Source organism: Haliaeetus leucocephalus, unplaced genomic scaffold (assembly GCF_000737465.1).
Source record: "Haliaeetus leucocephalus isolate CR32 unplaced genomic scaffold, Haliaeetus_leucocephalus-4.0 Scaffold953, whole genome shotgun sequence".
Lineage (NCBI taxonomy): Eukaryota > Metazoa > Chordata > Aves > Accipitriformes > Accipitridae > Haliaeetus > Haliaeetus leucocephalus.
Window position 1 is genome coordinate 4,185,072 of NW_010973389.1, and position 27,819 is coordinate 4,212,890.

General features: G+C 46.2%; 1 protein-coding gene across 2 annotated transcripts in view; it reads right to left on the reverse strand.

The window, feature by feature from the left end:
* ZC3H3 (zinc finger CCCH-type containing 3) overlaps positions 1-25,475 on the reverse strand; it is a 174,474-nt gene extending 148,999 nt beyond the window's left edge. For both annotated transcript variants that reach the window (XM_010584226.1, XM_010584228.1), the window contains exons 1-2: positions 24,361-25,475; positions 21,855-22,051 (exon numbers count right to left, since the gene is read on the reverse strand). In XM_010584226.1, the coding sequence (XP_010582528.1) occupies positions 21,855-22,051; positions 24,361-25,385 (1,222 nt within the window). In that variant the 5' untranslated portion in view covers positions 25,386-25,475. The remainder of the gene's footprint in view (positions 1-21,854; positions 22,052-24,360) is intronic.
* Positions 25,476-27,819: the final 2,344 nt, after the last annotated feature.

Here is a 27,819-nt window from a genome sequence, read left to right on the forward strand (position 1 = left end):
CTGTTTGGTTTTAATCAACTCTAAATGTATTTGAAGGACACTCCCCGGGTCTTACAGGGATGTTTGGTATTCAAATTTAAGAGTATTACCAAACAGCAGAGAAGACCTCTTCAGGCCATCAGAAATTACAGAACTGGGAAAAGAAACCCCCCTCTTCTAGTATCTTGTCTGAATCCCCAGTTGATTTTAACATAAAAGTTTTGTTGTTGGTTTGGGGGGGAGTGTGTTTTGTTTTCCTTTGTGGTTTGTTTGTTGCATCTGCATGCACTGAAAATAAAAATCGCATCCAGCATTTTTCACTCAGCTGCCACGTCAAATTATGCTCTCCAGGCCATGTGTCAGGCGTGATCTCCTAAATCTACAGGCTATTTTAATAGCAGGAGAGTCAGACTTCCAGCCCTCATCCTACCAGTGACCTGAATGCAGTGGGAGTAGACTGGTTGGCAGAGCTGTAAGAAACAAAAACATTCCCTGAAGAATTTCTGACATTCCTTCAGCATGTTATTTTACTCTTAAATAACCCGAGCGATATTCTAGAGCACCTCAAAGCAAGCTGCGAATACTGAATAGAGCCCCAATCTACTGCAGAGGTATTACTAATACTTCTCCAAAGAGGGGAAAAAAAATAAAACATCAAGATTACATGATTCACCCAAAGTTACAGAGCCATGAGCAAACTCTGATCCTCCCTGAGATAGTCCTGTCTGACAAGAAGAGATGATTCTTCCTTCAGTATTCTTTTTTCTAGGCTCATTAGCTCCTTGCAGTGGCTCACCTTTATCCTTTCTGAGAAGCAGTAGTTGATGACTTTAAAGAATAAAACTGATTTGGTCATTTAGTCACCAAGAGGAACAGGCCCAGCACGCTTAGAAGAAGGAAAAGTCACAGAGATGTATTTCCTCACCCACAGAGACATCTCTCATGATGGGAAACGGCAGAGCGAGAGGCCGTTACATCTTCCCCAAGCAGGTCTGAGTGCTCCAGCCCAGAGCTGGTTTCCTCTTCACATTACCTGACCAGCACGTGTAAGAGAAATCCTTTACCAGAGCTGAAAAATCAATTCGGTCTTTGACATCCCAGGCACGACTGTTCACGCACACGCTAATCGGTACTGGCACCGCAGCAATTCTGTAGCCCAGAGGCACAGGAGATGGCCCCCAGCAAACCAGTGGATGAAAGCCAGGCTCAAATCAGGTTAAAACAAGTAAACTGAAGAATAAAGACACTAAACACCTATTAGCATTAATCCCTATTAATCCCTCTAACTTCACCTCTCCCCATCCTTTCTCCAACTTTTTGGAAGCTGTCTGAGGATCTAAAACCTTGTGCCTCCTCAGCCCTTGCACCACCACCACAGGACACCAGCACCAGGCCATTCCCAAAAGCTTTCCCTTGCCACAAGAGCTGCATAAGAAGTGCTAACAAACAACAAAGCAAGTGAAAATCCTCTGTCACTATGTCGTTCAGCATTCGCTCATCCTCTGACAAGGTCATGCGGTTGCACAAAGGCAAATTTCATAGTGGGATGCATAAACAGGAAAGCCAGTTGTAATCCTTCACCTCCGCTCAGCTCGAGAAGCATCGGTGACAGCCAAAGAAGAAATGGAGTAAGTTACCCATGTGGAGGGTGTGGAGCTTCCATCACTAGAAGTCTTTAAAATAGGGTTAGATGCCCACCAGGCAGGAACAATGTAGATGGGTGGCTGTGCCTTGAGCAGGGGAGAGACTAGACAGTGTCCTGGGTCCAGCCCAGCCTTTTTTACTATTCTACACCACAGTGTTACTATTGTCACTCACCAGACAAATCCAGGAGAGTTAAATCCTTTATTTGTACAACAGTGTATGGGAGACTGGTGAGTGAAGCCAATAAAACAAGCTGGAGAGAGGAACTCTTGCAAGCCCTGAAGCTGCAGAAGGAAGGACAGCATTCAGCTTCTTCAATCTTTAGTCAATTCTTCAGTGACAGTGGGAGAAGATGAAGGGTTTTACACTTAAAGAGGCAGCAAGTTGCAGAAGACCCTTAGCTTCCTGAAAGAGATGCAGAGAATTATAAATCTGAATGGAAATGAGAGCTGGACATGACTGCTCATGCCACCAGTGTGCTTAAAAGCCCCAAACAATATTGCATCTTGTTTGCACTGCACAGAGACATCACCGGAATGACAACCTGTCAGCACAGCCATCATCTGGAGACCCCACAGACAGAAAAAGATGGGAGAAAGCAAAGGGAAAGTCCTCTCCCGAGAAGGATGAGTTACTTTTCTCCAGGGAGTTTACACAAGACATGACAGCCCAGAGCTCATTCCAATCTTCAATCAAGGGTTCGTTAAACCACACCGCTGCAGATATTCGTAATACCCATTCAACTCTACTTTCTCTTCCTCTGAATTGCTTTCTTGCTACCTTGACTACTTCCTTGTCCAGGGTTTACAGGTAAAGCAACACATCAAAAATCCCTCAGGCATGTAAGTGATCCTCTCCATAGCAGATAATCTCCTTGTCTGGTGGGGGATTGGTAGTTTCCTCTCCTTTACGGAGGCTGTCCTTCTCTCAACACAGCACATCAAGGCCATGTTTATAAGCAGCAACCGTTCCTGCACCAGAATTCATTTAAACTTTAGAAGAGGGGAAATATGTCAATCTGACAGGCTATCAGCCGGATTAGTGAAAAGTTTTTAAAAGCTATTGACAACAAGTCCACTTCTGCTTTGGATTTGAAAGACCATGCTGCTCCATTAAGTAACCCAGCCACTCTGCTCACATGAATATTTAAAAGAGAAAAAGCAAAGCATTAGGCAGCCAAGCAGCCCGGGATGTGCACTAGTATCTTCAAGAAGGGAGGACAGGACAAAGGAAGTGTCAGCACACACAAAGAGGCCAGTGCGGTGTGGAAAAGGGAAGGTCCTCTCCTGCACGACTTAGTATGAAAACAGCCTTTCAGCCGCGCATTCGGCACACACAGCTACTGACACGCAACAGAAAGCGGATCCATATTGAATAACCATTAAAGGAAAAATAAGAGAAAAGTGTCCCTTCAGTTTAAAGGTATAACTGTCTGGGAATCATGAAGACACAGCACATATTAAAGAAAAACTATTTGAACACGTTTACTACCACATATTACCAGAAAACCTGAAAAATCTGGGACCACATTAACAAATAAAAAATAAAAAAATAGTAATAAATCTGAACTACTCCAAAAAAGAAATCAAGTTGCACGTCCACATTTCCCAACTATTGCTGCTTAGCACAGGCCGAGAGAGAGCGAGCGCGCAATGGGTCACATAGAACAAAGTAGATATAATGCCATTCACTGCTCTGAAAAGAAATTTGCAACTTGGCTAGCATGCAGCAACAAGGAAAGCTCCCACGCACCAAAGCCTTTAAAACACACAGGAGCCAAAGAGCAACTCTTCTGAAAACCAGAAGTCTCTAGAGGGAAAATCATTGAAGCAAGAGACCAAAGTTGCAAGGTACAGCATGGAAGAAAAGGAACAGAAAAAGTCCTGCTCACCCAGCACTGAGCACTGCTCCGCTTAAGAGCCCATGAGACAAGACATAAAACAAGCTGCCCACTTTAATATATATTAAAAAGCAAAGGGAAACACCAGGCTGCAGATTTACTGCCTGTCACCAGCAGAGGTTTAACATCTTGATTTCACGCTGGTATTCTTCATTACATTTTATTACTGGGCTTTATGTCGCTACCACAGTATTCAGGTGGGAATTAAGAGGGTTTCATTCAGGAATGTCTTCAAGTCGAGAACACTAAACAACCCAGCAGCGGGGCTCTGCTTTCCCACCGCTGGCTCCTCTCAGGGAACATAAGCAATGCTGAGAGCACCCAGGAGAGGTGCCACGGCTTCACCGTGCTAAGCTGAGCCATGTGAGTGCTCGGCCAGCACGGGGAGAGGCAGCAGGGATCCTCGCAGGGCATGGAGACAGGAAATAAAGCAAAATAATAAAGGCACAGGATGGCATTTCTCAAGTTACCAATGAGTCTAAACAGCTGGGCTGTCTTACACACACCTAGAAACAACCCGTTTTGCAGAGGTTTGCAGCACTAATAGAGAGGAGTTTTCACTGTCCTATAATAGCCTTGGAGCTCTCAGTCAGAGCACCCTTTCGAGCCATATACGAGATCTTTTCAGCACAGCAAGGAGGTTTTATCCTTATTAGAAAGCTGACACGCTGCCTCCCCTGGCTTGGACAGGCCTGACAGCTTGCCTGCGCAAGTCTAAAGGCTCCAAAATAAATATCCCGCAAGCTCTTGAGGGTGGCAGCAGCCGACGACACCTCCAGGACCAGCCTCCCCGAACCAACTACAAGTCCTGGGTCTGTTTCCAGGGTCACGGCCCGTTTGCCGCAGGGATGCTCCAGCCCCAAAGGAAGACACGAATAACTCCCCACGTAGACACAACTCGCTCTCGGCGTTATTCAGGCAGCGAAGCGGCTGTTGGGAATTGCACGCGCTGGCACCTGTTTATCTAGAGGGGCCAGGCAGGGACTGCGAAGAGATAAACAAGGATATCAGGTTTAGGGCACTTTTCAACAAAGCTGCTTTCCCCATGCGATGTCCAGGCAATGGCATGTCACCCACGCCCTGCCCGGCCCCAGAAGGAAAGTGGTGACAGTGGGAGAGTCACTGGGGATGGGCATCCCCCTGGTACGGGGGGGAGGAATTGCTGGGGAGCAGAGATCGCTTTACTGTCATTGTATGTCCTGGCTTTTCTAACCCCTTCGGCTCAACAAGTGTTTGTTCACATACCGCTCTGCCCTGTCCTCACCTGTCCTCTGCAGTACACATCCTCGCCGACCCTGAAATTTGCTGGGGAGGGGATGGATGTGCTAAGAAAAGAAATTAAAACCCTGTAAAGCATACGTTTCCCAAAGCTCCGGAAAGAAACTGCAAAGCCCAACCCGCCTGTGCCGAGCCATGTTTTTAATCGCTGATCTCCGCAACGTCCACAGGCAGCAGCAAGGAGTGGGATCCCCACCAGCTCATGAAGTACCAGGGTTCAGGAAGAACCAGCCCTCATCCCAGCGAGGCACCTATAGCATCTCGGAGGTCCAAACTCCTTACAAACAACAGACAACAGTGTGGAAGGACACTTGGAAAGCAGCGGACAGGGATAGATGTGCCACAAGCCATCAGCTGGGGAAAGAAGAGCAGAGAACCACATATTAAGGGGTATTTCCATGTCCTCGCTGAGGCTCTACAGTGATCCTCAGTCTACTCTGGTACCAGAAGACAGGTTACATGCAGCCTTGCAAAATCCAAAAAAAAGCAGGGCAGCTTTTTAGTGCCCCCACATGGATCCAGGAACAAGAAAAATAAGTTTCCAGGACACAGGATGCATTTACTTTCCATGCTCTCAATTATGTTTCCCTTCTCCCCTTTCCCATGTAAACTGTGGGCAAACCTTTCTGGGAAATAACACAGAATCCATCACCCTTTCCTGCTTTTCCCAGGAGAGTAAATGGAAAGACTCCAAGCGGTCAGCGGCAAGTGATTTCTCTCTGCACTTAAAGGTTGTCCTGCAAGATGGGGGGGCTATGTCTGCATTACCAGCGCATCACAGAGCAGCTCCTGGCAGCGAAGGCACGTGAAAAAGCATTCAGCCCTAACACAATTTTGAAAATTTGCATTAAGTACAATCTTTAGAAGCGCGTCACAGCAAACCCTACCTGTTCACAAGCCAACCTAGTTGCTCGTTAGCCAGCATTTCTTCTGCATCATTCTTTTCCTAGACTCCTTCCATCAACAGCTCTTCAGGACATCGGTTATATTAATTGGTTGGCACATTCTCCTGACTGTAAAGGGTAATTTACAGCCTTGGTGCTGCATGAATAACGGCACGGAACAACAGCACAAGCAAAATAAAGGAAGCCCTAGCCACAGCAGGGCTACTGCGAGGCAATCGTGCTAAGTGGAATGCTCAGTTTTGTGAATATGAGATTAATTTGAGTCCATAAAAGAGATCTTCATTTGCTGTGGTCTGGGAGCTCTGGCTTAACTTAGACCTAGCAGCTAGATTAAAGATCCTCTCAAGCAGTGAAATTAAGTCATTGGGTTTGCTCCTGCTTTGGTCCTTACCTTCACATCTGAGAACATGGTACCATCACCATTGGCAAAGGCAATTTCCTTTTTTTACAACGGTGCTCCAGAATCAACTCCTAATGCTGAGAATCTTCCAACTACTTTCATTCTCTTTAGGAAGGATTAATAAAAGGGCTTTGGCACAGCATCCCTGCATTTTTGTAGTTTCCAGTCCTTGCAGACGCGACTGTGAAGCGAATACACAGCGGCAGTTCTGCACCAGTCTTGTTGGTGGTAACATCTTCACAGCTAGACAAGAATTGCATGTTTTTGTCAGCTAGGTTTGATATAGTCAGTCACAAACGCTGCAAAACCTAGTAAGCTCCATAGGGATTTTGGTGCATAAAGTGAAACTTCAGCACTGTAGCAGATAACTTACTTCCTTACAATCACAGAAATCTTGGTGAGATCTCTGGAGGTCTCCAGCTCAACGCTCTGCTCAAAGCACAAGCATCAACACCACCAAATCAGGGCAGCCACACCTTCATCTACCCAGATCTGAAATACCTCCAAGGGCAGAGACTCCACAGCCTCTCAAGGTGAGCCCAGCACCTTCAGCTTCTTATTTTAGGTCACATGCCCAAGGTATCCCAAGATACTCTGCTGCTGGACCATCTCTTCACATCCTTCTTGAACTGGGATGCCCAAAACCAGTCACTGTTTACCAGTATGGCCCCACTAGTGCCACAAAGAGGGTTAATACCATCTCTGAATCTGCTGGACATATTCCTCTTAATACAGCCCAATCCACTTTGCTCTATTTGTAAGGAGAGGACATTTTGGGCACTTCCAGCTTAGGGTCCAACGCAGCCCCAGGCCCTTTTTAGCAAAGCCACTACTGAACCAGTTGCCTCCCAGGGCATTGGGTCAGGTGCACACTATCCAAGGACACTGGAACTTCAGTGCTTATAGGTTTCCTAAGCTCCACTTCGGGGCATTGAGCTTATTGGGATCTGAAGTCTTTTGCAAACAACGAATCCAAACTCTCCAGAAAGAGATGAACATGTTGATGAGCACCTCTGTGCAATTCCACCATTCAGAGGAAGGTAATCTCTTTCTATCAAAGAGAATATTCAAAGCTAAGCACAAAGTTGATAATAACTTGCCAAGTCTAGAAACTAGGACCAGGACGAGCCGCAGGCTCAACTGCTCCCTACATTGCAACGCACAGCAAAGTACTTATTTTTGACAATCTACCATCCCAAAGCAAGTGTCCTGACTTAACTATTACTAGGCAAACATCAGACATGATTTAAATACTAAATATTTAATTACATCTCAACAATAACAGTCCTGATCATCCTCTCCAATCTGCATTTTTCTTTTCCAGGCATCCCTCAGCTGTCTCCCTCCTCTTTCTGATAAAGAGAATGAGGCAGGGAAGTGCTCCGAGACAGTCAGCACCACCCTTCTGCAAGGTGGTCCCTTCTGAACAAAGCATGCCATAGCAAAGCACTGCAATTTTATTTTAAGCGCATGAAGAAAGCATGCTAAAAGGGCAAAACATTTTTTATGAGCTGGCAGAGACCTCTTCTTGTCTTATGATTTTCTACTTACCCTTTACAAAGCATGACATTGAGAAAACAATCCAACTGTCAAGAAATTATTTACATGACAACAAGTCCCGCTGTTCCACTTCTGAAAGGTTTATACTTCAATTTTCCATAAGTGGAATTTGTCTTTAGTTTGATCCCTAACTCAGAAATTGAATAAATGTCATGAATTCTGTCACATTAACAGAATGTTAACACAGCAATGTTAATATAACACAGTTTACCAAATTCCCCTGCTCGCTTCCCTATATATTTATACATATCTATATCTATCTATATACATAGAGATACAAACCTGTGACATGTTGTTACTCTAGCCCCAGTACATGAGCCAGAGCAAACGTTAAGGTTTAAAATGTATATACCCCGAAGCATAAGGGTAAAAGTTTAAGCCCAGACAATTTCAACGGGGTCAGAATTTCACCATTTATTCTAGAAAAATATCAACTTACTCGTTCCAGTTGCACAGATCTTCTCAGCATGTTGACCATTTCATCTCAATGTGTAGACCATTTTATAGCCTCTTAAATAATTCTTCGGCTTCTTTAGAGCACCTCATCCTTCAAATATTCATGGTGGAGACTGAACTTTCCCTGGACGTCAGGAATGTCTCACTCTAAAGCCAACACTGTGAGTTAGACCTACAGATGATTTGTGGAGTAATATTTCCCTGTTTGGTTATCATTTAGAGTGTACGTATTTAGGAAAGCTACTGCATTAACCCCATGGTTGGGGGGGGTAAAATTAAAGTGTTGCCACATCAGAAAAAAAAGAATAATAAAAAATACAGCTGCCATATTGAAAGTAAATACCGTAGTCCATTAAGACAGAAAAGGACCAAACTTTGGTTTTTCTAAACATCAATTATTCTGGAATAATTAATTAGCAGAGCTATAACAATACATAAAATTGCTAGCCTCTGACTCTTCTGATAATTTATGCAAGATTAAAGTATCGCTGTGGTTGCCTTTTCCATTGCCTAATTCAGCATTTTCTTTTTCCTTATGAAAGCAAGACTCCAGATTTAACTGCTCTAATGCCCTTTTACAGTGTTTGGTGTAGTAAAATCTAACAGCCACTACAGCATGCTAGCAGGGAAATGATGGATCGCGGAAGCTCACAGAAGGGGAGCACTGTAAAATGCCCCAGTTAATGTTGAGATAGTAGAGTAAATCTTATTTTAAAAACACATACGCACATATATATACGGAGAGTGGTATCTCTGATGAACTTGTTTCACCCTATCAAATCCCCTTTTGATTTTTCTCACGATAACGGATACTTCCACGCCGAGCACCTTGCTTTCCGAATAACTAAGCAAACAACCACCTTGCAAGGAAACCATTTCAAAGTCATCATCGCTAGATTAAGCTCACCAATCAACCCAATCACCATGACCCAGCCAAGAAAAAACACCATTTGGGCAAGAGGTTCGTCTCCTCTTCAAACAGCTTCTTCAAAAGAAGAGACTTCATCTCTTTTTTTTCCAAAGCAGCATTTGAAGCTGTTCAGTCTGGGCCCTTTGACTCAAGTGTTTCCTTGTCATCCCAAAAAGCTCATTGTTGAGGCTAGCAGGAGATGCAGCAGAGCATCCTGTGGCACACGAAGCTCTACAGCCCCTCCAGTGAAGGCAGGCTGCCCCGAGATGGCTGGCACCACACTGGACCTTCTCAACAAGGTTCGTGAGCTGGACCCTCCCTTATTTCTCCATAAAATGCAGCTGCCACTCTCCTATAACCAGAAGCCGTTCATTACACGGTAGCATTGCACCTTTCAATAACCTCAGTAGTTACCGATTTTTTTTTTTTTTTTTTCAGGAGAGCTCTTTGGTTTTTACCCAGGCTACAAATGGGGTGCCAATACACACCAGCTTGCTGGTTTTACCACAGAGACCTCACGTGTTTTGGGGACGTTCTTCAAGGAAAAACCGAAGTTGTACAGCATGTCCCACCCACAGACACATACTTGCCTGGGCATACTCTGTCCCACCCAAGGACAAGATGTCCCAGGACATTTGCCGCTACAGTGAGCAATAGCATGTGCTTCACCATCGCAACCAGCACAGGAGTTAATAGCCCACGCTATAGCTCCAAGTATGCTCATGCCCTTTTCCACCGGAGAGCCCCCAAGGGCAGGCTTAAGGGCTGATAACACGTAGGATCAGTTTTGAGAACAGATCTGGACCTATACACCCACACAACACCCTTCCTTGATACTATTCAAAACAATCCCAAGCACGATCCAAAATAGAAGTCTGCCAAAAAACGCACGCATGTGGATTATACAGAAGCATAAAGGAGAAAGAAACGTTCCTCAAATGCAAATTTCCCGGGGGCAATAGCAAAATTCCCATTGACAACTGAAGTAAATGCATTTCCCCATCCCTTACACTAAAGCAGAAACTTGAAACCGCAAAAGCTGCTGCAACAGCACAGTTTTGTAGGACTCGTGAGATGTTGTCAAGTCCACAAAGCACTTACCCCACGTGCACTTATGCATCTGTTACATATTCTGAGGGGTATTACTCATTTATATCGCTTTGTAGAGCACACAAAGTGAGCAGCAAAGTCCTCAAATGAATGGCTTCTAACTCAGCTCAGCAGCAATAGAGAGGAATCGCTATATGAAGCTTGTGAGTTGTTACTAGGAAAATCAAATGGAAAGTGTTTGCAAAAGAAAATTAAAAAAAAAAAAAAGACTTGTAAATAGGGAATTGGAAAAGAACGGGAAGCAGAAAGCAGAACAGAGAAACCTACCCAGGTTTTACAGGGAGTCAAGCATCTGCTGGTGCGGGATTTGGGGAGTCCTGACAGAGCTGCGGAGGATACTCCGATCATCCACACAGGCATCAGTTCACAGCACGGGAAACATCAGTAATTTCAGCTGTGATCGTGCTGGGGATACCTTCAGTCAGTTTGTGTATTAGGTGAAAGAAAATAGCAAAAGGAGGAAACAAAAAAGGAAAAAGAGACTCACTGTCAAGCTTCAGGTTACTGAGGCATTCGTATTTCTTTTAAGTGCCTTAAATGCCTGCTTTTATTTTCCTTATTTTTACTCTAAGAGCCCAAGGAAAGACAACCAAGGGGATAAGAGGCAGCAGCACTGAAATTCAGCACAATTCAGAGCAGCAGAGAGAGCCAGACACGGTGAAAACTGTTTTCAAAGCTTCAGTACGCAGCCTGAGCATCCACACTAAGACAAACCCGTTCACGCGAGCACTCGCTAGGGACAAGCGAGGGACTAACCCAGCTCAAAATTACAACCAAAGTTTGCAGCGTTCAACCACTCCAAACAAAAAAATATCCCAAACAGCACAGAAATCACACACTATGCATTCATAAAGTCAGCACAACAGCATCCAGACTCTATTCTTTAGTAGCACAAGCTATAAACATAGACTTTTTATCAACTCTCTGCCCTTCCAGCAATGAATACTAGCTCAACCGTAAAAAATAACAGCAAGGAGAGACATCCAGCATTCAACAAGAAAGCACTGATGACCGAAATTACATTGTGCCACCCTGATCCAAGGATGTGCTATTTGGAGTAACAGGTTACAGGCACTCGCCAAGAAGTGACATGACGCAAGCCCCAGGAGGACGAGGGAGAAGCTCATACCGCTGTGCTAAGACCTACTGCTCTGGTTTGTATTTTTTTTTTTTTTTTTTTTTTTTCTTTTTTTCTATTTTTGTTTTGCACCATGCCATCCCTGAAAGGTTTGAATTCTTAGAAGAGCCCCCCATGGACTTGAAAATATCAAGGGTCATAGCCAATGAAGGATGTCATGCATCCCCAAAGCCAAATATTTTTCCTATTAGTTTATAAATAGACTATTCCCCAAAGAGCTTCTCCTCTACTAACAGAATTTCACAATCAAATGGTAGCTGGCAGCGCACATGGGTACAGGAGATTCTCTGAAATAGGGGAGACGGGTATTAAGATGTGATTTTCAACATTAAATTGACCATGCAGTTTGAATTCTGCAGGAAAAGGGAGAAAGAGCAGACACAGAAACTAAGAATAATTTAAAGGAACTCTATGTGAAGAGCTGAGTGGTTTTATATGCCATCGCCTGCTGCTCCCCAGATCCTCATCACTGGGTCCACACCTTTACCCTGGCAGAGGTCTATCCACAGGTCTCACACCCGCACAAGGAGCACCCTGCACTCATCTTTATCTAGAGGCAGACTATCACCTTCAGATCACGTCTCTGACGCATTTCAGTCCAGATGTTCCCCCTATTGCAGTCACTATTTTACCTGACTCCAAATCCAAACGCTGGAGCACTCGAGTTGAGCGCTGGGGAGAAGGCTGTCTACATGGTGACACCTCCTCGTTTAGCAAGGCTGACTTCCCTCGCTCAAAGCAGCTTGTTATTTTTAAAAGAGGGCTCTGAAAACAGAATCCCCACTGCTGGCTGCCTGCAGCTCCTCTTGCAGCTTGGGACAAGTCACCTGTAAATGCCAAGTAAAGCCAGAAACCCAAAACCGTTACTTACGAATACTGACGTAACCGGTGCCGGCAAAAAGCCAAGTATGTGAACTTTTCCCAATTACTGAGAAGGAGTGAGCAGCCACTTCACCAGCCACACTCCACCCCTGGCTCCCAAGGACAAGCCAGCGAAAGTGAGAAGAGAGACCTGACAACATAATGATTTATGGGCAAGGTCAAATCTACGTATGACAGCGTAATGACATTAGCCTCGCTGGCCTCGAGCAGCGAACCTGCAAAGGCTTCAGATAAGCTACGAAGGACCTGCTCAGAAAGATGAGACTAATGACAGAGCAGAGAAGACGTGACGACCTCCAATGGGTCCTGAGCGGTGCTGTGCGTGATACAAGGTCTTCCTTCGAGGGCAGGGATCGCCGCCTCTAACTCCTTCTAATAAGACGTAACAGAAACATCACACCAGCTTAACTCATATGTAACGTGATCTCAGATGTCACCTCACAAACAGCAGCAACACCTTGTGCAATTCACTGAAAAGAAAAAAAAAAAATACAAAGCAAGGAATACAGCTTAAAAAAAAAATCCTGAACCACAGTGCCTCAACAAGAATCTCCCCATTAGAAATATTTACTGATTGGCCTTCACATCATAAGAAGAAAAAAAAAAAGAAGACGGTATAAAATCCATTGCTGGGATTTTCAAAGCTGCCAGAGGGATACAAACACCCAGTGTCAATAAAATTAACAGCAGCTGAGCATTCAGATGCCAGACATAACTTACTCTTCACCATTTACGCCCCGTTTACTTTCTGCACTCGCCTGGGCACGAGTAATGCAAACCAGCTCCTTCCACTTCTGCCGCCAGCCTTTTTCCATGCAAGTGCCCCTTGCCCGTCCCAACACCCTCGTGCCACACGGCTCGCATTATTGAGCAAGCAGGAAGAGAAATTAGGGTTTAGGGAATTTTTTTGGAAGGTGATCATCACTCTGACTGAAATTAAAGAGTTGTAGAAACTCTTCTGCAGATGGCAGGGTGAAGCGGGTCTTACAAATCCTGACGGAATTTCTCTCTGGAAAGAAGCAAATACAAATAGGATTTCCTTCTGTCCAGCACATTCACAAATGCCAGCCTCAATGCTGGTGGTGGCAACAGAGGACAAGCAGGGAACTGTAACACAAACTGCTGTCTTATCTCAATCTGGAGCATGAGAAAGGCAAAGGTAAGGAGGAAAGGAATATTTTAAAGGGGGAAAACACAAAAACTAGTCTGCTAGGTGTGCGTGTAGCAGATACAACAAAGGATAGGCTCAAAATTTACTCTTGCTCCAGCCATGGATTTGCATGGCCGCAGACACGTCCTTGCTGTGGTTCCCCATCTATTTGGCTTCCTTTGCCAACGCACACGTATGGTGGAGATGGTAACGTGGTTCCTCCTGTGCCACCTTACCAAACCACCATTTCATTAGTTAATGCCTGCAAAGCGCTCTGGACGGCCAAAGCGCTGAGTAATGGTATTATTCCCACCCCATCACGAGTCCATTCCGCTCTCCAAACCCAAAGAACAAAAGAAATTAGAGGATGAACCTCCGCAGCACAGCCAGAGAGACATCCCTCGCAGCACAGCTCCTTGCACGGCAATCGTGCTGACCCGCAGCAGCAAAAGCGTCTCTCCCGCCACCCACCTCTCCCAGGCACAATCCAAAAGCTACTACTTAAAAGCTAGTTTAATACACAGACCAGGAGATCCCTACAAGTAGGAGGAGGTAGTTAGGCTTTTAACTCAGGAGATTCAGTTGGGACACAGCAAAAGAAGTTCATCTGAAGCAGAAGACGACATGACCAGTTTCTGCGCTGCACACTTACGTGATGATCTTGCACCGAACTATCAAACCCGGCAAACACCAAATTATTTAAGAAACAAATATACATAGCGAGACAATAAGGAAGGGTCCCTAGAGAAATGTGCCTCTCACTTTCTCCATCTTCTGCTTTCAGCCAGCTGTGACTGCGCCTAAGCAATCCTGGGCACATGGCTGAGAAGTCCTGCCTGGAAGGGGACATTACAGAGGGGAAAAGACACCAAGGAGCCTCTTGCCGGCATCTTTGTAATATTCCGTAATCCCCCCGGGCGAGGCGGGCAGCCCGCACTGCTGCTGAACAATGCAGTTTTGAATTCAATTAAAGTGATTATCTGTTGTGCCAAATAAATTGTGTACAGCATATATCCTGCAGCATTTTACACCTTCAGGCTCATTATTTTCTAACTGTTTCCTCCTGTTTATGCGCTTTCAAATTAAATTGCTGATAATATGCGCCAAAATAAAAAACGAGCGCACCTTGTCCGAAGAAAATTGATTCTCCTTTTTCCTGAACCGGGCGATTGCCAGGTTTTATATACTCTGTTCCTGGCGATCATTAGTAATTCAATTTTCTTTTTATTAGCCCCCTTATCTGCTGAGCAATATAGTGGCAGAGCTGACCTCTTTCGCACGGGTAAATGTTTAAAATCTTTTCCCTGATTAATTTTGCCAGTTAAGGAAAAGAGGAGAAATGGCCCGGCTCTTAGCCATCACAATGAATAAAGCTTAATGTTGATTGTGATGGAATTTCTAATGCCAAGGAAATTGATTGAACGCAGCAATTACACTGCAATAGTAACTCAAGGGAAATGGGATAGTTTTCTCCTGGCCATAGCCTTTTGGTTATTTAAAACAATCCAATTTGCAAGGATAATTATATATTAGTGTTTTATCTGCCACTTGAAATGAACATGGGAGTTTTGATACTGGCCCAGCATTAGCAGGTTATTGCTGCAAATTACTTGATATCTGCTTTCTTTCACATAAAGACGAAATTAGGCCATCAATAACCAGAAAAAGGTGGACCGGGGAGATGCGAGGGGCACGAGTGCCCTCTGCAGGGCTGTGGGGAAGGAAGGGCTGCACAAGAGACTCCCCGAAATCCCCAATTCTCTTCCTTCTCGGAGCACAGCATACAGCTGCCGTTCCAGTGCCGGACATGTGGTGAACAGGCATGGTGTGGCTCCCCATCCATAGAGCTGCCACATCTTTGACATTAAAAGAAATAAGAGAAAAGAAAATCTTAATTTTAAGCACTTACTTCTAGTTTTTCCTAGAGAAAAAGCCAGGGGAATAAGAAACGACAGCACTGTCATGCCAAATGCCTGAGCAGGGTGAACATTTACCAGCACAACGACATTGCACAAGAGCTGCAGCAGCCAAGGAGGGCAACAGCATTGATTTTTTGCAGGGGTGAGGAAAGGTTCACGACTGCAAGCACTCACCTGTCTTTCATCAAAAACAAGAGTTGAGAAAGGGCCTCATCCTGCCAGACTTCAAATAAGCGACCAGCTAGAGCTGGAAGTAAAAGGCTGTTGGGAAAGAGGGGGGACTCCCGCATCCACACTGCTGGCACAGGGCTTGTAGTACAGGAGGAGCGGGCGCATCCCTCTGCTATCGCATCCGGATTAGTCAAGCCTCACTTCAAAGTTGGTATTTTCCCTTAAAACTGCCGATACAAAGATCACACCCCTGCACTTTCAGGAATAATCCCATCTCCAGTTTGGAGAAAGTGGATAAAGGCTGCCCAAGCTAATCGGACAGCACATGGCCAAAAAGCAGTGTTGTCCCAACATACACACCACAATTTTATTATATTGGCTATTCGCTGTAACAAATAAGCAACAGAAAGCCAATTCAGAATAGACATTTGCCATTTAGACAACATAATTACAACATACCATTATGGGCAGGAAAGTTACCCAGCAAATGATAGAGCAGGAGCCCAGTATTTATTCTCCAAATCAAATCCTTTGGTTCAGATGCCAAAAAAAAATACGGTTGGAGGAATTGCCATCCGTGGAAACTCCACCCACATCTTAATTACCAGCTAGCCTCCCCCTGCTTCTTGCATCTGAAAAGGGATTGCAGTATGAGGGCAGAGCCCAGAAATCTCCCCAGCGCGACTCCTACACAGTTAACAGGGGAATTAAAAGTTCAGGCTGTAAGAGCACTTCCAATTATGGTAAGTCATTTGAAAAAAGCAGATATATATATCTATATGTTTGAAGAAAAAAATAGAAATCACATAGTTAACTTCAGCTTGCATTTAAACAGGCTGTATTATTTCCACGCAACACAGTAGCACCAGTGGCCTGAGGACCATATTCAGCAGCCGGATGATCCTTTCTGGTCCTCCAGCTTTTCCCTGGATAAGGAGAGAAGCAACCGCTGCCTTTTATCCCTCTTCTACCAGATCCCTGATTCAGATCCAAACCATGTTGCCTACACCAGAAGCAAGCAAGACAGCCTGATCTGCCACTTCTATAGATAAATGTGTACATGAAGCCTGATATTCAGACAGAAGTCTGAAATACGCAGGTGCCGAAGGAAGCAGACTCCGTGCAGAAGTCGTGAAGTTGCTTCAAACAAGGGGAAGACCAGCAGTTTCATCAGGCTTCACCACCATGCCCAAAGCAGGGGTGTGTTACCCAAGTGGAGTCACAACTCTCAGCAAAGCAATTATCTCCAAGTTCTCCCTCCCTCCAAAAAGAACCTAAGAAGTTATAGGAAGAAAGAAAAAAAAAAAGAAAGAAAAAAGGAACTCTTTAATATTAATGGCACATTAATATTAAGTACTAAGTGGTCAAGAAGTCCAACATCTAAAGGCTGTTTTATCAATATCAATTTGGCTCCGCTGAGCAACAGAACATTTTCTATTCCTCTTTGCTTTGGTCAAGCACTTGAGCTCCTCCTACACATGCATTCTGCCCCAGCGCAAGCCCTGCGTTAAAATACCTGGATGAGCAGACCACTAACTGCATTAGAAATGTTTCACTGCTCTACTGTCCCATCAGAACTACTTCAGTTTGGGACATACCCTTATTTCTGAGCAGTTATTAAATGTTCCACTTAATCAAATGAGTATTTTGGAGTTAATTGATAACAGCTGCAGGTATAATGCTTGTCATGAGAGCAGCCCAAATAATCCCAAGAGAACTGCTACCAGTCTGCCACTTTCCATTTCCTCTCTAATGCAATTACTGAACCTTAAATGAAAACACAGCAATTCCCACAGAGGCAAGCACCTCTGAATACAGACCATCGGGAAACACCAGTTTGAAACCAAGTCTTGGCAGTGGCTGGGAGAGCTGCCCCACTGCATGAGATCAAACAGGTCCATTTGGATCCAAAAAGGGCGTTACACTCTTGGGAAAGGCAGGACCAATACCCTCGGTATGTACCGCAGAGCTCATGCCATATATCCCAAAAGCCTGCTTAACAGGACAAACGAGAAAAGTTAGCAGAGACACAGCAAAGCTGTGTCACAAGGCCACCTGCATCAGTGAGAAGAAAGGGACCGACCCAGCTTCTTGCACCCACATTGCAGTGCATGAAGTAGGGCACGCTTCTCCCCAGCTGTCCTTCCATCCTCAGCCTTGACACACACACACACACAGTGTCTGACCTGGGATCTTACAGCTCCATGGAAATGCAGGCATCTGGATGCTCACTCATCACACGGGCATGAGCACCCATCAGATCCAGGCTCCGGCGTGACCACATCCATCCAGTGGGATCATGAGCCTGGCATGAATTATCCAGCTTTTTAATCAGTTTGTTAGCTGGGCTGTGCATGTCCAGACTCAAGACAACAAAATAATCAGCTGGCCCAGGACTGCCACCAGTCTGCTTCCAGCAAGAAAGGCAAGGGGTGTTGCTTCAGCATCAAGCCAGGGACTTTAACATCAGTGTCACTGCTCCATTCGTGCCCCACTCTGCTCTCAGAGGCTCCTAGTAACATCACTGTACCCCATTTTACTCCTGTCGCACTTGTCTTGCAGGAAATGGCAAGACTTAAAACTCTACCACCCAATTAATACCCCCACTTTGCACAAGCAAAGAGAAATAAATACAACTCTCCCAAAACCTCTCAGATAACCTGAGAGCCAGGAATTGAACCCACAAGCCTTCACTTATTCCCAGCTCACTATAGGACCACTGTGAAACCACAAGACACCTACCACTATATACATAATTATATGTTTAGAGGCACCAAACATGACTGAAGTCTGAGTTACTCCAAGCCCTATCAGTGGCTAGGCTCTCTCATCAGACTTTGGGATGCTGCCTTGAAAACGTCCCTGCCCAGCATCTAACAGTATTTTTGTACTAGACCATACATGTCTCCCTGGGCAAAGAGTCCTAGCACATGTAGGAACACTCCAGCAATAATTCAACAGCTGTACAAACCCAGAGCATAAGAACAGTTCAACACATTAAGCTGCAAATACACTGCCTAGGATTGAACCTTCTCAAAGAAAAGCCTTAAGGTATAAAGGATTCAAACCTATAAACTCGATTCTAATCAAAGGAACCAAATGCACAGGCTAATTACGAAGGTAAGCATGAAGGGTCAAGGTCTGCTGGACTTAGTCGCTCAGCCTCCATGCTACAGGCAAGGCTGCTGCTGCCAAGAGGAAGGTAAGAACAGGATTGTGCGGGGCCAGCACCTTGCTGCTCCTCAGCCATAACCGGATGCCCAGCAAGCAGCACCAACCCTGCCAAAATTCATTTGGCAATTTCAAAGCAGTCAAGACTCTTGCTGAATGTCTCTGCTAACTGGAGAAGCAAAGCAGCCGTGCATCACTCAGCAGCTGCCTCACAGAGCTGCCAATGGCACAGGAAAGAGCAAATCAAGTCCTTTGGGATCCCCTGAGACGATGGTACAACAGAGGTTAGATTACCAGCAACCACCTACCCGTATGATATGAGCATTTAGCACTTGATGTTCCAGCAGCGAGGGGAAAGCCTCTAAGTGCAGTAGAGAAAAGGTGACAAGAACTCTCAAACTTACATCGTTGCATCGCATCTTAGAGAACCTCTCCAGGAAGAGGACACGCAGCCAAGTTCTCACAGTCACCATGCCAACAGAAAACATACCCAGCAAGAGATCTCAACTGCACAAAGTCCTCCTAGCAGAAAGATGTATTTAATTCAGCTCTGCAGAGAGGCTGGACAAAGCAGCAGCAAACACAGCAGAAACAACCTTGTACCCTCCTCCCTGGGGAGGAGAAAGGCAGCCTGAGGAGTCCTTCCAGAGCGTCAAGTGAACAGATCCCAGTGCCACTTGCCAGTCCATTTTCCAGACCAAATAATGGCTCATCTACCGGAGTGTAATTCCTCTCCACTGCAGAAAGCAAGAAAGAAGTTTAGAAGCCATTTCATAATTATGGTGGGGAAGCATTTTTAATTCACCGTCTAAGGCATCAGTGTCCGTGCTCCCACTAGCACAGCGAGGCACGGGGAAAAAAAGGATTTGTGGCATTTATGAAGTGAGGAAGAGTAGTCTCACATGTGTGCATGCACAAACACACACAGGAAAAGGCAGGCAGGACATTTCCTTTTGCTTTTAGTCATTTTAAGAAACAAATCAAGACACATTTTTACAGTAGGTACTGCAGTTTGCAAAGAAAAAGAACCACAAGGCATGGCCACCAAGTTTTATTAAAGCAGGTACTAGTTTCCACATCTCTGAGCTAAGACTGAAAAGTGCACAGGTTCAAGCTGAAAATAACATTAAGTCACTTCAATGCAGACAACTCACAACTTTTATAAACCACGGTTTTGTCTGTGCTAGGCTTGGCTAGCGTCTATCAGGAATGGTTTGATAATTTGATCCGCTTTTGGACAGGGGATGAGCTACATGCTCTCCCAAAGTCACTTTCAGATCTATATTCCATTTTTTTCCTACTTTCTCTAAACTTCTTTATTTGCCAACTTTATTTTGAACAAACCCAGGAGCACAACCATATTTCTGCTCTATCTACATATTTTCAGCCCTATGCAGTTTAAGATCAAGAAACTTTTCAGTATGGGAACATTACCTTCAATCAAGGAACTAGGATTCAGAATACATTCCCAAAAGACACAGGCTTTTGGCAGCTGCCAGTCAGGTTCCCGGGGGGCAACCTCAAATCACTCTGTATCTCCAGAGCCTACAGCCGAGCTGCTCATATCAGGCTCTCAGCAAGCTCCTTTTTAAAGAACTTACTGTGCTTTGCAGCAAAAAGATTTATTCAATGTCTCATACTGGACATGCCACACTGGAGGAAGGTCCCCACCAAGCAGTTTGTGAGGTCCGAGTCCTAAATTCACCCCAGAATAGACAGTTCTTGGGAAGCTGAAGGGCTGCATTCCCCATCCCACACATCACCATCATCCAAGGAAGAAAAGCCTTGTTGCCCCCACATTACCATCACAGCTGGATCTGGCCACGTGCTATATTCACCACCTCTGGTTTCACAGATCACAGAAGAGCAACGACATTGCAAGTATGACCAAGACCTCCAACCGCACGTGCTGCCTTCATGCACTGCATGAAAACTTCCACCACAGTGTCTGGAGGTGCAGCCTTCATGCCTCTCCAGACACCAAAGGGTTTGCTGACATCCTTAAATGGAGCAAGACAGCCCCAAAGCCAGGCAACTGCTTGAATGCTGGACTATCAATGCAACTGCACAAATGCACATCTTATTCTCCCTGCCCCTGCCTCTCCCATGAGTCACTGCCCACTGCCTAAAGCGCCAGATCCAAAATTCTCCTCCCAGTGTCCCCCTTATCCCTCCAAACCCCTCTTCAAACACACACGAACAGGAAAATCTTTTTCTTCTCCTGCCACAAAAAGGTTTTCCCTTTCCTGAACCACAAGCCCCCATTCTTGTCTTTTCATCCATCAAAACACAGCAAGATCTCAACACAGCTGTTTGTCTGAAGACAAAAAAAACCCCTATAATCACACATGCAAACTCACTAGTTGAAGTGCAGAGCAGGAAACCACAGAATTGTCTTCCTGAAAACAGAGGCTCAACAGCTTTACTTTTGGAGGCAGATCACAGCTACGTCATGGCCCAAATAGCCTTCCTCACTCAAGCAATGCCTACCCACAGTGTCACTGGCCACCCTGCCATACATGAACGAGCACAGCGCAGGCACGCAAGCAAAACATACTTCATATACATTTGAGAAAACTGAATCTCAAGGGAGTGAAGCCACTCGTCCGTGATCACATCACCACTGAATAGCAGAGCCAGACTTTGAGCCAGAAACACCACCATTTCACACACACATAGGTGCAGCTCTCCAGGCCCCAAGCAGCTGATTTCTGCTCTGACCATTGCCAACCCAAGGCAGCAGGACATGGATGCAAAATACCTGTTCACAAGCACAATGGACCCGGTATTCCTTTAATTATTGTTATTTTAAGCAAATTACACACAAAACCTAGAAGCCCGCAGACGTGGCACTGGGATACAGGTGCATTAGGTAGGTCTGTAGTTGCTAGAGGAGTATCTCATGACATGCACAAGCTTTTGCCCAGTGCAAAAAGGGAAATTAGTCTTACGGATGTGTTACTGCCTCTGCCACCCTCTTCCCTCCTTGAGCACCTTCCTATTCAATGCCTGCAAGTCCAGCAAAACCACATTAAAAGCAAGAAGCAGCTTTAAAATGGCCTTGTCTGGAGATGTCAATGCACAAGAGAGCTCTGAGGTAAGACAGATGTCTTACTCCAGCCAAACTTCTTCTCCTCAACATTTGCTCCATGACCAACAACAGCAGATTCATCTCCTGGAGGACCCGGTAACCCATTTCCAAATCCAAGACCCTCCCTTGGAACCGCTTCACTGGCACCCAGTCAGAGAGCACCATCACCCCTTGGAACGGCTGTTCCTACCTTCCTTGGTGGAGACCTGCATCCTGGTGGCCGGCAGCCTGCAGAGCCTGTGCTTGGTGATCTGCACCAGGCCCTTGGACGAGGAGCGTTTCAGCGTCGCAGAAGGTTTCCCTCGCGAGGAGTTTTTCTTCCTGAGATGGAAGTGGCTTTTCAGAGGCATGGTGGGCGAGGAGCTGTTCTTCTTATCTGTCGGGGAACTGTGAAGGGGAACACCACACAATTAGAAGAGTAGAGAGGTGACCGAAATGCACTTGGTCCCCTTGCTCAGAGCTGAGAAGAGAAGCTAGGTCACTGAGCTCCACACTGCTCCTGTAACCCAAGGGTGACAAGAAGCACTGAACAGAAAATTACAAGTAAATAAGCAAGTGTGATGAATTTCTGGCAAAGCACAGATGGAGAATGAGGTATTTGACAGCCTAACTCAATTCATTCCCTTCTGCTTTCTGCTCAACAGATGCGTGGGAGAGGACAGAATCATAAAATCATAGAGTAGTTTAGGTTGGAAAAGACCTTTAAGATCATTGAGACCAACCATTAACCTAGCACTGCCAAGTCCACCACTAAACCATGTCCCTAAGCACCACATCCACATGGCTTTTAAATACCTCCCGGGATGGTGACTCCACCACTTCCCTGGGCAGCCTGTTCCAGTGCTTGACAACCCTTTCAGTGAAGAAATTGTTCCGAATATCCAACCTAAACCTTCCCTGCTGCAACTTGAGGCCATTTCCTCTCATCCTATCACTTGTTACTTGCAAGAAGAGACTGACCCCCACTTCACTACAACCTCCTTTCAGATAGTTGTAGAGAACAATAAGGTCTCCTCTCAGCCTCCTTTTCTCCAGGCTAAACAACCCCAGTTCCCTCAGCCACTCCACACAGGACTTGTTCTCTAGACCCTTTACCAGCTTTGTTGCTCTTCTCTGGACACGCTCCAGCACCTCAGTATCTTTCTTGTAGTGAGGGGCCCAAAACTGAACACAGGATTCAAGGTGCAGCCTCACCAGTGCCAAGTACAGGGGGACAATCACTTCCCTACTCCTACTGGCCTTTAGTGAGATGAGGGGGGGTCTCATCTCCCTGACTGCCAAAAAATCCAAAACAATCCCAGCTTCTGCAGACACCTTGCTCCAGAGTGATCCTCCCAGCACAATCCACCCACAGACACATTCCCCAGCAAAACAGGAGGGCAAAGCAAGGATGGAAAACTGTGGTGAAGCAGTGAGCAGAGGATCTGGGAAACAGAAGCAGTAATCGAGGCACCAGATTCTCAGTCAGTACCATGTTACCAGCTCATTGTGTCACTTAAACTAGTTATTTAGGCCACAGTCCTCAATTTTCAAGAACTCAAGGCTTGGCGTTACTGCAGCAAGGAAGGAGCCAAACCACGTGTCCGCTACACTGAGGGTATCTCCGAGTTCAGTGGTAGAGTAGAGGTCAGGCAGCTGTGCCACCAACCCTCACCCCATCCCACTTATCCCTTCCCTGCAGCACAGGCTGGGCTTGCATCCAGCCCTGCCGAGAAGAGCAGCACAAAACACAGCTTTCCCACGGAGAGCACAACGTAACAAAGCCCTCGCAGCACTTCCACGACACACCGGATTTCAGAGAGTTTGGTCCCAATCTCTTATCTGTTTCCCCTCAACTCCCAGCCCAGTGCAAACCCCTTTTGCAGATAACTCAGCCCACACGCCTTTTCCTTCCACCAAGCTTCATTTATAACCTTCCCATTGTACTCTGTCCCTGTCTGTCACACATAGCCAGGGGGAGAACTTGCTCCACAAGACCCCAGGATTATCTGCTGGTCTGGCACGGCACGTTCTCCCAAGGTAGCTACAACAGCCACAGATCTGTCAGCGACTTGACAAGGAGAAGGAAGAGCAAGAGCCTTCAGGGAGGATGCTTTGGGCTACAACGGTGGATGGCACAAAAGGATGGCACCCAAGGGAGGGAAGTACCAGCAGAGCATCACGGACAGCACTTCTTACCAGCATGCAGAGCTCACCTCCCATCCCTGCTCCATCCCAGGGTCTGCACAATGCTTTACAGGGACAGACCACACACAATACGGCAATTCAAGCCGCTTTTCCTCCTCTGCCCAGCCCCCAATGCAACAAGGTTATGGGAGTCTGAAAATAAATCAAGACAGCTATTTCCTTCCCTTTGAATATTAGTCTGTTATTCAGGTCAGGGAGGAGTCTCCTACATGCTGCAGCAAAGTCTTTGGAGAACAGGGATAGGAGATGAGAAGAAAACCCAGCTCTGTTTCAAAGGTTAAAGTCAGAGTTACACAGACAATTAAAACCCAAGGCCTTCGAACCCTGGAAAGCGGGATGCCTCCAGACAGAACAAAGTCACCACACTTGGAAAGAGAAAAGCAAATATACCCTCCAGTATACAACAGCCCTTGTTGGAATTTCACTTATAGCCACAACTTATGTGAAGCCAATGGACACAAAATACAACCAGTGCAATGACACCACTCCAAAGATGACCAGCAACTTACCCCGAGCTTCCTTTTCTCTTGATGATTTTTGTCCGACTCTTCACTTTATAACTGGACAGCGCGGCATCAACAAAGGAGGACTTCACCCCACTGAGACCAACAGACACAGCACTCAGAGTCGGTGGGGCGGTGTTGGCTCGAGGGAGGTTGGGGGTTGGAGGCTTTTTCTGATCCTCAGATTGCCACCTGAATGCTGACTTGGAGGTGGAAGGCAAGGTCTGCAGGCTGGAGGCTTTCCACTTATACTTGCTGGGAGAAACACCCAGTTTGGGCTGCAATCCTGATTTCTTCAGCTTTGCTCCCAAGTCTGCTTTTGGGGATAGTTTAGCACCTCTGTCCGCCCCACCAGCAACCTTCTTGGCACTTTCAGAAGCTCTAGGGCTCACCCATCTCTTCACAGGACGAGAGCATTTACCAGGGTTTGCAACCCACGTGTAGTTAGTTTTCCTGAACTTCGGAGCTTTGCTGGAGGTGGATGTTGAGGCAGCTCTTTGGAGACCGGCAGCTTTGGGAACTACAGAAAACCCGCTCTTTGCTGGACTGGTCATCCCGACCACCAAAGTCGCAGCCTGCGCAGGTCTAGAGCATGTCTCACCATTTCCAAGAAGCTTCGGCTCTCCGAAAGCATCCCTGACTTGCTCACAACTAGACTGCCCTGGAGCTGGCGGTTCTGCCTTCCTCCGTACCAAGTGCCGAGCCAGCTCATGATCTGGCAACACCGAAGGCTGCTGTGGCTCCGATTTCAGCGTCACAGCACTTTCACTGGTGCTTCCGCAGGAGGAAGGGGAGCTCCTGGCCACATCACCGGCCAGATGCACCATTCTAGGCTTATCTGACACGCTCACGTATGCTGAACTCACAAACCGGTGAGATGAACTAAATGAAACGGAGAGAGAGGGTCTTCTCTCTTCATTTCGGCTTGCGTACAGTGATTTCTGCACATTTTTACTGTCACCAGGAGCAGTGACCACCGTTTTGAGCCCAGAAAACTCACAGTAAGAACCCACATCAGCAAAACCTTTCATATCTACAAATGGGCCAGCCCTCTCTGGCAGCTGGATCCCCACAACTATATTACCATCTGTGGTTAAGTCCACATGTCTCTCTGGGGACAATTCTGGTGGCTCAGGGGCCTGGCTCTCCCCATGGCTTTCAAAAGCCTGAGACGTGCTGGCACTTCCACTGCTTCCAACATCACACACCGATCCCGGCGGCCGGTTGACGAGGGAATATTTTTTCCTCCAGGAATGACCCTGGTGCGGCTGGAAATCCCTGGGAGCCTGCTGGGGATATCTGGTTGAAAACGTCCCCCTCCTGCTGAAGGCGGGCTGGCGGGGGTTGTTCCACCTCGGTGGTGCGGATGGCAGCGGTCGCGGCGCGTCCCCATGTGTGTTTTTATGATCATTTATGAGACCTAAAGAGAAGAAGACGGCATCTGTTAATCAGCAGTCCCACAGGAGTTTGACAGCATCACAGTATTGGTTTTCCTCACGCTGCAGTGAGGACTATCGCTCCATGCAGACTCGCACAGGCCATATTTCAGATAATGAGTGCTGGAAGGAAAAACTTAAAGCAAATATCTCCCTCAATCCTCATGAAAGTCAGTAACAAAAGCGATTTCGCAGGACAGCTCAATGCAGGTCTAAACCACAGACTTACCAACAGACCCTTAACACACTGCACTAGTGCTGTCAGCCACCTTTTGCCCCTTTACGATCTTTTTTATGTGCCAAAACAGATGCTTGAATTATTGGGTTTGGAGCCTAATTTTTTAAAACTCCTAATTTTATTTCCAGATATCTTTTCAGAGCAGTCCCTGAGGGTCTGCTTGTGCACATAGCCCAGCAGAGCCACCACCAGCAACAAACACAAAGCACAGAATCTTTCAAGATCACCGGGACCAACCGTTACCCTAGCGCTGCCAAGTCTACCATGTGTCCCTAAGTGCCACATCCACACGGCTTTTAAATATCTCCCTGGATGGTGACTCTACCACTTCCCTGGGCAGCCTGTTCCAATGCCTGACAACCCTTTCAGTGAAGCATTTTTTCCTAATAACCAATCCAAACCTCCCCTGATGCAACTTGAGGCCATTTCCTCTTGTCCTATCATTCGTTACTTGGGAGAAGAGACTGACCCACACCTCCATACAACCTCCTTTCAGGTAGTTGTACAGAGCGATAAGTCTCCCCTCAGCCTCCTTTTCTCCAGGCTAAACAACCCCAGTTCCCTCAGCCTTCCTCACAGAACTTGTTCTCTACACCCTTCACCAGCTTTGTTGCTCTTCTTCAGAGCAGCAACAAGGAGGCTCCGAGGCAGCCCCAGCTTCGCTGTTGAGTCACTGCACATCTGTCATGGTTTAACCCCAGCCAGCAACTAAGCACCACACAGCCGCTCACTCACTCCCCCCCCAACCAGTGAGATGGGGGAGAAAATCAGGAAAAGAAGTAAAACTCGTGGGTTGAGATAAGAACGGTTTAATAGAACAGAAAAGAAGAAACTAATAATGATAATGATAACACTAATAAAATGACAACAGTAATAATAAAAGAATTGGAATATACAAATGATGCACAGTGCAATTGCTCACCACCCACCAACTGACACCCAGTTAGTCCCCAAGCACCCATCTCCCCACCCCTCCCAGTTTACATATTGGGCATGACGTCACATGGTATGGAATATCCCTTTGGCCAGTTTGGGTCAGCTGTCCTGGCTGTGTCCCCTCCCAACTTCTTGTGCCCCTCCAGCCTTCTTGCTGGCTGGGAACGAGAAGCTGAAAAATCCTTGACTTCGTCTAAACATTACTTAGCAACAACTGAAAACATCAGTGTGTTATCAACATTCTTCTCATACCTAGCTCAAAAACATAGCACTATACCAGCTACTAGGAAGACAATTAACTCTATCCCAGCTGAAACCAGGACAACATCCCTCTGCCAAACCACCACCATGTCCCTCTGCCCTCCCCTCACCCCCCCCAGACTCTAGGGTCCCCCTCACCTCCCCAGTGCGTGGGTCTACTAACAAGTCGTTTGGATAATAGATACATGTCAATTAGGGAGGGCCTGTGCCTGTTAAGCCTCAGTGTTTAGAAAATTCTTCCAACAAAAGGGATTCTCAAAGGATTTTTGAGGCTTATATTTTAGGCATGTGTCAACATAGAAAAGTTTTTCCTACACGAGGAGTCACAGAGCTGCTGGAAGAGCAGCCTCAGCAGATCTTTCCTGGAGGAGGCGAGGACCATGTTTTCCTCCCTCTCATCACACACCCCCCACGTAGGAGATCCCCCGCAAGGCCCGAACAGAGTTTGTGGCCTTACTAATGAGGAAAAATTACCTTGGGGTCTATAAATAGAGCGAGTTTGTGCTAAGAATAAGCGCTGATGCTCACCAGAGCAAGGAAAGGGCACGCAAATATATCCCCCCCACGCTCCTCCGCCATGCCAAGGAGTCAAGG